This window comes from Tasmannia lanceolata, unplaced genomic scaffold, assembly GCF_043159265.1.
Source record: "Tasmannia lanceolata isolate RefF3 unplaced genomic scaffold, GAP_Taslan_0.1 ptg000012l, whole genome shotgun sequence".
Taxonomy (NCBI): Eukaryota; Viridiplantae; Streptophyta; class Magnoliopsida; order Canellales; family Winteraceae; genus Tasmannia; species Tasmannia lanceolata.
The window spans coordinates 36,997,174-37,006,597 of record NW_027518689.1 but is presented as its reverse complement, the minus strand read 5'-3'; the positions used below and the strand labels follow the sequence as shown (position 1 = coordinate 37,006,597).

General features: G+C 37.3%; 1 protein-coding gene across 1 annotated transcript; it reads right to left on the bottom strand.

The window, feature by feature from the left end:
• Nucleotides 1–887: 887 nt before the first annotated feature.
• LOC143888055 (putative membrane protein At1g16860) lies at nucleotides 888–9,093 on the bottom strand. The gene is made up of 5 exons (XM_077392345.1): nucleotides 8,233–9,093; nucleotides 7,887–8,042; nucleotides 3,723–3,934; nucleotides 3,411–3,624; nucleotides 888–1,151 (listed from the first exon to the last, which is right to left on the bottom strand). The coding sequence occupies exons 1-4, from the start codon at nucleotides 8,545–8,547 to the stop codon at nucleotides 3,414–3,416; spliced, it is 894 nt and encodes a 297-aa protein (XP_077248460.1). The 5' UTR covers nucleotides 8,548–9,093; the 3' UTR covers nucleotides 888–1,151; nucleotides 3,411–3,413.
• Nucleotides 9,094–9,424: the final 331 nt, after the last annotated feature.

Genomic DNA, 9,424 nt, shown 5'->3' with positions numbered 1-9,424 from the left:
GCACTCCAGCATCTGCTTATGCTCCAAAATCAAGGCCTAAATCGATATGTATCACACCTTTCGTTTCCTCTGTTCAGCTGAGTCCCTACTCATGTTCTTGTAATCTCGTCTCATTTTGGCTACCATCCAGTCATCTCCTAAGTCACGTAATGGTTCAAGGGAGAGGAAATTATATTCTTTGCATCATACCCAGATTTTGCAGTTCATTGCAAGATGCTCAACTCCATCCAGGTTCGTCACTCTCTCATTCTCCTCCTGCACATCTAGATGATTCATGCCTCTACACTACATACGAATGGTGCTTCCGGCCACAGCTGTTGTCAAGAAAAGTACACCTTTGAAAGGTTTTATGATTATGATAATTGCCATGTGGACTAGAAGTGCTTTCCAAAAGCCATTCAAAGAGTGTAAAGGAACCCATTATGAGATGACAACAACAATGGTGTTGGTGTTGGTGTCGTAGCATGGAGAATCTAGTTTAACTTTTCCATGCAAAAGTGTTTCTCTATGGCCATGTGTGGCAATGATTTTTTTTTTTTTTCATGATAAATTATTTTCTAAGTGGTGAGAGAAGGGTAGGGAGGGTGGGACCGTGGGAGTAGATACTTGAGAGGGCATGAATGAGTTAGAGGGTGAGAAATGGCTAAAAAAAAAAGGAAAAAAATCAATTATATTTTGGGTAGACTTTTTTGTTTCCTTGTTTTTCCAGCTTTTCTTACCCTCTCGTCAGTCAGTCAGTCCCTCTAGTGTCTATCCCTCTCCCACCTTACCTCACCTCGCCATTGGGTAAGCTAAACATGCCATATACGTGTATAGGATTTAACATTTATACAGACTAAACTAAACCTTGTAGATTATTTCTACGGTAAAAACATGGAGCTTTACTATAACGAGAAATATAATCCTGTAGTAAAGCTTAGTATCATGAGAAGCAAATTAGCTATATTCGCTGACTCAGGGTTTGATTAACTTGATGTCAAAACACTATCTTTTAAGAACTTTAAACAAAGAAACACAGTTACAACAATCTCATGGTTTTGGTGGGGTCCAACTCACTCTTTTATGTTTACGGGTGCGTTTAACCTCTCCAATGATTCACAAGAGCTGATGTTGAAGTTATATGGGCTTTTTGAATACACAGATGCTTACTCCTGCAATAAAGAATATTATAATTAGATTCATATTAACCATATTAACTAAGCATAAGTGTGTTACATTAACAAGAAATTGAGGCAAATCTAGCCCACAGAAGAGCTAGAACATGAGTCGAGGCTATCAATGTTATTTTGTACTAATCGTTGCATCAGAATAATCAAAAGAACTTCTGTTTGTCTATACACCATATTTGGATTCCTCCAATCGGATACAATGAAGTGTAACATGATGCAACGAAAGAAAATTAAAACGAAAACAAATTGGAGTAGTCAGAGGATAATAGGGAAAAGATACAAAATCAATTAAAGAACAGAAAAGAAAAGGTCTGATGTGGAGAATGCTTTCTTTCAGAGAGTATGAGCAACAAACATTAAGAATTCAATGATCTAAGACACATTTTGTGGGTTCATAATAGTGTGAGGAAGGCCGTTTATTGCCTGAAGAAAGCCACCCGTGATTTGATCGATCAATATATTATCACAGGACAAGATGAAAATCATGTTATGACTTAAAGGGTTATAGTGTCTTACTTTTGCTGACGAAATAACTGCTAGTTTATGCTTCTTTGTATACTTCCAAACAGGGAGACAAAGAGAGCCCCTTCATTATGTTAAAGGTCGTACTAAAAACGACCTATTCTTACCTGAGAGTAACATCAATGATGTGTTATTTATTCCATTCTCATTGGAACAGTGGAACTCAAAGCCTATGTAAGATGGAAATTGAGCCAGGTGCCCAAATGATCGACATTTTATCCCATGGCTTTTGTATTTATCGGCGACGGACTTCCTTTTCCGCTAGTAAATTTCTTTCAATTGTGATAATCTTAATGCCTTGTGTTTTGTTTCAACCAGTGTTTAAAGACGGGGAAGTGATGCGGAACGCGGCCAAGAAAAATCCTTGTCGACTCGGGCAAGTTCCTTGTCGTGTCAACAAGTTTTTAAACACTGGTTTCAACTCCAGTTCCACACATTCCCTAAGAATTAGAGATTGACTCTCACTTCAGTAAGGAAGAACTCTTTTTTTTTTAAATAGAGTAAGGAAGAACTCTGTAAGGAGATAGTGACAAAGTTTTAACATTTCATGATCAATGTGCAAAATCCAAAGACACTAAGTTTTTTATGGGAAAGCCTTAGATGTGCAGGCCTTATGTGAGATTGTTGTTTGAATTATGATAATCTAAGTGCTATCAATAATACTATTCTTGAAAGAAACATCATCTGGAAAGAACTGTGGATAACATTCTGAATATATACACTATTGAATTGACTTTACAAACGTACAAAGAGACATGATTAGTAGCTAAAAAGTAACAACATGGTTTTTAATTTCTACCAAAACCGACACGAAACGACCGAAATGTTTCCATTTCCATCCACACCGAAACCAGAACCGAAACAGCCGAGATGCCCAAACTAACATCGCAAGTGTAATGGTGGGTACAATATATTACTATGTATTACATAATTATAAAAAAAGGGCGGTCCAGAGCACGAGGCTCCCACCATTGCGGGGTCTGGGGAGGGCTAGATATTACATAATTATAATTATATAAATTGCGTACACAATGTGGTGCTTGTATTATGCATAAATATTTATATGAATTGCATGTGAAATTTGGTGTGTACTAAATTACAAGACATGCACGACATTGCATGTCACTAACTGTTCGATGTTTTTAAACCATTATGGATAGTTGTCTTGCTTATGTGATGGTTTCTAAGTGTGTATTTGTCCTTATTCTAGCATTTTCTTAAGATTCATCCTTAAAACCTATCATTTGCATATGTTATCTTGATTTTACAGGATTTCCACCAAAATATCCAACCGAAAACAAAACGTTTCCGTTTTCATGGTGACTGAAACTGAACCAAAACCAAAATTTAAAACCTTGGCTAACAAAAGCAAGTAAAAGTTATGTTAAAAAAAAAAAGGCAGGTAGAGGAGAAGTCATGATAAAGCCTTTTTATCAAAAAAAAAAAAAATCCATCAGAAGAACTTATAATAATGAGAGCAAAAGAGTATGCAGCCTTCAAGAAAAGGAAATAAAAGGAACGGCATAAAAAGCAAGAAACCCATTATTAAATTCGATGACTCTCAACCTTTGAAGCAATAACTTATTTCTAGTAGGTAAGCTGTCTTGAACCCATAATCTCGTGGTTACCACACAAAGAAGCTTCCAACTGAGACATGAGTTCAAGCCCAAATTTGAAGCAAAAACGTATTCCATTTTCTCACAGAGCCAATTTGCTCACCAATTAATGCCCAGGATCATGGGAAGAACATGGGGTGGCAGAATCAATACTACCAGAGAACCCAAGGACCAGCCCATCAATATCAGCAGGAAGGAGAAGTCTTCTCCATAAACAACCCGTAGAGATAGGCTCAGGTGGCTGACCTATCACAGCAACACCATTATTTCTATTCAACACCCCCATGACTGTCACAGAGCTTCCCTCCTTAATGTACCTGCCAAATCTCATTCAAAGTTGCAGGTTTATATTCTTTGATATACCTTTTAAAAGCAAGCAATAATATAATGTGTTCCCATAAATAGTCTACATTACCCTTCCTCCAAACGTAATATACGACTTTCAGCTGAGAGGTTCCTTTCTCCTAGCCATGTCCTCAGGTAAGAAGATAATACTCTGTTTCGGCTTCTAGTATTAACAATTGTGGTCTCACCAATCAAAGGGGTTACTTTAGAATTATAACCAGCTTTCACCATAGCTCTTATACCAGACTTGGTATCTGTTATGTAGAAGTCTGTTATGAACCTCTGCTAAAGATGAAAAGCAATGAGCTTCATAAAATAGTTTGCACAAAAGATCCAAACCATGAACTGCAGGTTTAATTTGCAAGTTCTATTACATGCATTCTCTCTATATTTTACATAGTTGTCTCGCCAAAAACATGTTGAGCTACACATCTTTTTTTATTATTTTTTGAATGGTGTTGAGCTACACATCTTAAACATGATTCCAGGCACTAATTACATTTATCAGAGTTAAATCTGCATTAGATTCATAGCCATTAAAAAAAGCATAAATTCATTAGAAATAAGTAAGTAAGTAACCAATTAAATCCATCAGAAGAACTTGTAGATTTCTGTGTCAGAAGAAATTAAGTCGTTCATTAATTCAACTGCTTTACTTTTGGCTTACAGTGACACCCTTCCCATTGCATCACTTTCTGCAATCATGTTTGACCAATCTGACCCATCAAAGCAATTGTTTAACCCATCTTTAAGTATTATCAGTCAGAAATTACACAGCAGCACACGAAATTGTTGCTTCAAATAAATCTGTAAACAATCATCATATTACTTCCATGAAGGCCAAAATAGGTTTTCTTCAATTCTGCAGCAATACTAACCATGGTTTTAAATTTCGACATAAATTTCTTCAATTCTTCAATTTCGGATTTCGGTGAGTACCAAAACAGAAACGTACCGAAACCGGAAAATTTCGTTCGAAATTTCGGAAATTTCATCAAAATTGATATTAAAATAACAATATTTTATTGCGTTAAAGTATTTCGAACGAACTTACCGGGCGAAATTTCGATCGAAATTTCCTCCTAAAAATCTGGAATTTTGTGCGCGTGTACCAAATTTCGCCCGAAATTTCGGGATTTCAGCTGAAATTTCGGTTTCGGATAAGTCCGAAATTTTAGCCGAAACCGAAATTTAAAACCATGATACTAACAACCCAAAAAACCAAAAAATGGCTGTAGTGTCAATCCATAAAATTTCTCAATTTAATAATTTCTTGATACTCTGCCTAGTATCTCATCCAGGAGACATCATGCCCCAGTTTCCAATGGCTCAATAGAGAAAGTTTATAATGAAGTTTCTCCTCATTACTACTGTATAGAAGGTTATATTATAATAGAAAAAAAAGTGATTCTCTTAGCTATGAATCTATGATGAGGAAGATCGTATCCCCCATCATACACAATCTCACAAACAGGAAAGGAGCCAGGATAAAAAAAAAAAGGGGGCCCAAGCGGATCATCTGTATGATGGTATAAGAAATAAACACTGTCCATGTCAATTTGGGCTGAAATTTCGTACTCATGGTTGTCACCATTTTAGAGGAAATGATAAATCCATCCCTACCAAGCTGACATTTTAGCAGTTTATAACTATGGACAATAGTTGCAAAAAACAAAGGAAAAGCAAAAATGCAGCTGTGTTATTGTTGGTCGCCGCCTTGATGCATTCCCTTATCTTCCCAACATCGTCCCACACATGAGAAGAGGGAGGGGGGGCATGGTTAGAACATAGAGTGCATTATTTTATAATCAGCCCTTTTTAGATGATTTTTAGAGAAATTTTACTTGGATCTACTAGATACTAACCTTTTTTGTAGAAAGATTAACGAAGTATATTGAAAAACAAGGATTATAGGTGCAAATATGAGGGCAAAGGCCGCCCAAATACAAAGAGTTTTCGTTAGAGCTTGATTTGGCCAAGTGGTCAACCAAATCATTGACGTTCCTTGGGATAAGGCACTAAGAACAAAAGGAATGTTCCCACAAGACTACCTTGAGGTCGGCAGTTCAATCCCACCTTACCTACCAAAAAGAATATATCCCATAATACTAAAAAGGGGGTCAAGGACCAAAGAGTTGTTAAAGTATAAAAGATTAAATAGAGCCTTCTCCAACAGCTTAAGCTTTTGGAGTAACTGGTCATTTCACAAGTCATTCCCATTGATCCAAGAACACTAATGTGCCAACTCATCAACATTTCCCTAATAGACTTCGAATCCACCCATTTAATTCCAAAATCTAAACCATTCAAACACTTGAAGCCAAATGATGGATGAAAACCTACTGTGAAGGAAGAGATGACCGATGGATTCTTCTTCAGCAGAGCAAAGGGTACATCTGTTTGCTACATGAAAATTGTGCTTCTTGAACTTGTCCAGTGTGTGTTGATCTCGTTTAAAGTAATTGTCCAGCATAAGGCCTAAATTCTAGAAGGAACCAAGCATCTGCACATGATGTGCCAAGGAAGGAAGCAGTTGACAAATGACTAAGAAATTTAAAAAAGATCTAAAGGTAAAGGAGGCCCCAGAATCAGGGACACAAACCCAATGATCAGTCTGGACCTAAGAAATAAAACCTTCTTCCAAGATGCCAAGATTAATAAAACAACTTATTTTAGACACGGAGATTCCTATAAAACCCTACATCCCATACCAGTCTACCTCTCACACTTTGGTAACATTAAAAAACATATGCATTTTTGTTTTTAGCAATCCTATAGAGGCTCAGAAAAGCATGGGATAAGGGAACCAGACCAACCCAAATATCTCTTCATAGCCCCACCCCAAACCTAATAACTTGGTTGAAACTTAAAACGTTTAAGCAAACGAAAAGTAGACATCCACACCCCCAGGCCTCAGCATCTACTTTGTCCACCCGCCTCCCGCCCATCCCAATTATCCCCACATTTGCTTTTGATGATTTTTCCCCATAGAGCTTCCTTCTCTTCCCCAAACCACTCGAAACAAATTTGCTTCCACTTGACCAAGTGCTTAATTCTTTTCCCTCCGTATTTTCCTTTCCAAAGGAAATCTCTCAGAAGTTTTTAACTTTTAAGTAGAGTCTTTCACCAAAAAGTTGTGAATAGTTTTAAGGTGTATCTACATCTTATCTAGAGTTGATTTTCTTTTCTAATTTTACGCAGTAGCATTTAGGTTTCAGAAAGGACTTATTAAATGGTTGAGATTAATAGATGATAAATGCCAAAGTTTTGTTTAAAGTTCTATTCTATATAAAATTTCTCAAATAATTTTTTGGGAGTTTGTCTTGATGCTCAAGAATGATTGAATTTGAGGAGTGCGCTTCCCTTCTTTTTGGAGTGGATTCCCATGGGTAGTCATTATTATGTTGATTTGTCCTTCTAGCTCTCTTTTGTGCTTCTCTTTGACGCAATTGCTTCTTTCTCTTTCTTGTTTTCTTACATCCAGGTGGAGTTGGAGGATTTATCATGGTTGATTTGCATTGTATTGCATGAAAGCTTCATATCTTTAGCAAAGAATGCTTGATGTTGGTGTAAAAGCATTACTGGATATGCAATATGGGCCTGCAGTTGCTTTTCTGATAAAACTAATGAACAATAATTGGAGAAAGGAGAGATAATAGTGCTCACATTATTCTCACGAAAATAATCAACACAACAGTCCCTCTTAAATGTGCAATCATATAAAAATCCCTCATCTTGTTTGTAAACAGTATTATTTAAGTTTTTCCAAATGGAATCAAAGCTTTAATAAAAGTAGAAGGAAAACATGAAATGATTGAGATGGTTAAAAGGTAACCAAAGAGAAAATGAAGAAGGAAAAATTATCCAAGCATAAGACACCACATGAACCATACCCATGTCAATATAATTAACTAAGCAAGTAAGCACTTGAGAATCAAACAAAAGTGAGACTTCCTTTTTATTTTATTTTTTTGGTAGGTAAACTGGGATTGAATCTCCGACTTCAAGTTTGAAGAACAAAGCCTTAACCAATTGAGCAAGAGGTTCAACCCCAAGAGTGACACTTCCTTTGGAACCAAAAAAAATTTCTTCATTCATAACCAACAGCATACACAGTCTCCCAAAATACAAAAAAATGACAGTCTGCAGAGATATACAAGAGAGACAACGAATAACATTTCAGCAATACACAAATGACAGTCTAGAGAGATATATTAAAAATTTTGTTCCTCACCTCTGAATGAGCTAAACTCCACTGGAAGCATTGACCATTAACAATTGTAGAGTTTGAGCCAAATCCTCTGTATTCGTATAATAGCGTAGATGTATAAACACATCTGGGAACCTTTTCGTAAGAAGATTCCAGAGACAGACTCCCACATGAAGCTAACTGAAATTATCAGAACAACAAAAGGAACAGAACTCAGTATCAGCAAAAGGTAAATGTCCTGTACTAATTAAACGTCTTTAAGTATACAAAAACACATACGAAATCTCCGAACATGCAAAATGAAAAAAAAAAAAAAAAAACCCTAGAAATCAGACTTCAAAGGAGGGGGGGAAAAGGAGAAATTAATTACCCCGGTGATCTTGACGAGCTGTCCATTATCAGCAGTGTTTAGATCCGAATCGGGAAAATCGGCGAGGAAAAGAAGAATCGGACCTTGCTTGGTCCAATTCCATGAATTCCATAGGAGAAAAGAGAGAAGGAGAGCGAAGAAAATGAGGAGAGAAATGAGGAAAATGGCATTGTGAACGGCGACGAAGATGAAGATGGAAACGGTAAGGCCTATAAAGAAGAGGAGGGGGAGAATGCATAGGACTGGAGTTGGAATGGGATTGCAGGTACAAGACCAGTGGCTCTTTATTAGGGCATCATTAGAGAGGTCGTTCATTCCCTCCTCCACTCAGAATACGCTTTTTCCCACATTTGACGAGAAAAGGACGAGAGAGAGAGAGAGAGAGAGAGAGAGAGAGAGCGTTTCCCGCATCTTTCAAAACAGGGTTTATAGGGAGATGGTATTTTCACTCCCCCTGAATTACGCATGCGCTCCCCTTATCATGACGTGAAATGCGTGGTAGAGGTAAGTTGTGGCACCTGACATTTTTTATGGATGAAGGGCTTAGGATCATCCAATCAACGTGGTGTTCAAGATTTGATTAGTCCAGTTGTGGTTCTTGTTTGGATCAACGGATCTGATCGTGTAAAAAAGGCCAAAGTGGAACCCAATGGATGTCTTTTATAGAGAGATGATAAGTAGGCCCCATTGTCATCGACCCCCACTTACATCCCTAGGAAATAAATAGCATTGGTGGTGATCTCTCGTGGTTAAACAGTACCGAGGTATGATGGTTACTTTGTATCATACATTTTTATAGGAAAATGGTGGAATGATTCTGTAGTGCACGTTGATAGTGATTGGTAGATTTTGAGGCTTTTTTTTTCCAATGGAGACGGATGGTCTGTAAGGGTGTCAATTTTAGCTCGGCCTCGGAAGCTCGCTCGAGCTCGGCTCGAATCCTTAACGAGCCGAGCCCGATTTAGGCTCGGCTCGGCTCGTTAAAGCTCGTTAAGAATTTAATATATTTAAATATATATATATATACACACACACACTAAAAGAGTTGTCCAGGGAGTGAAAGGGAGAGGCAAAATACGTCACTTTATTTTTGGAACCCCATTTGTTACTTGGACCACCCCCCATAGTGTAAAAAAAGGAGTCAAATTACACTAGATAGGGCTGTTCAGGGAAGATTAGGGGTGTGAACTTA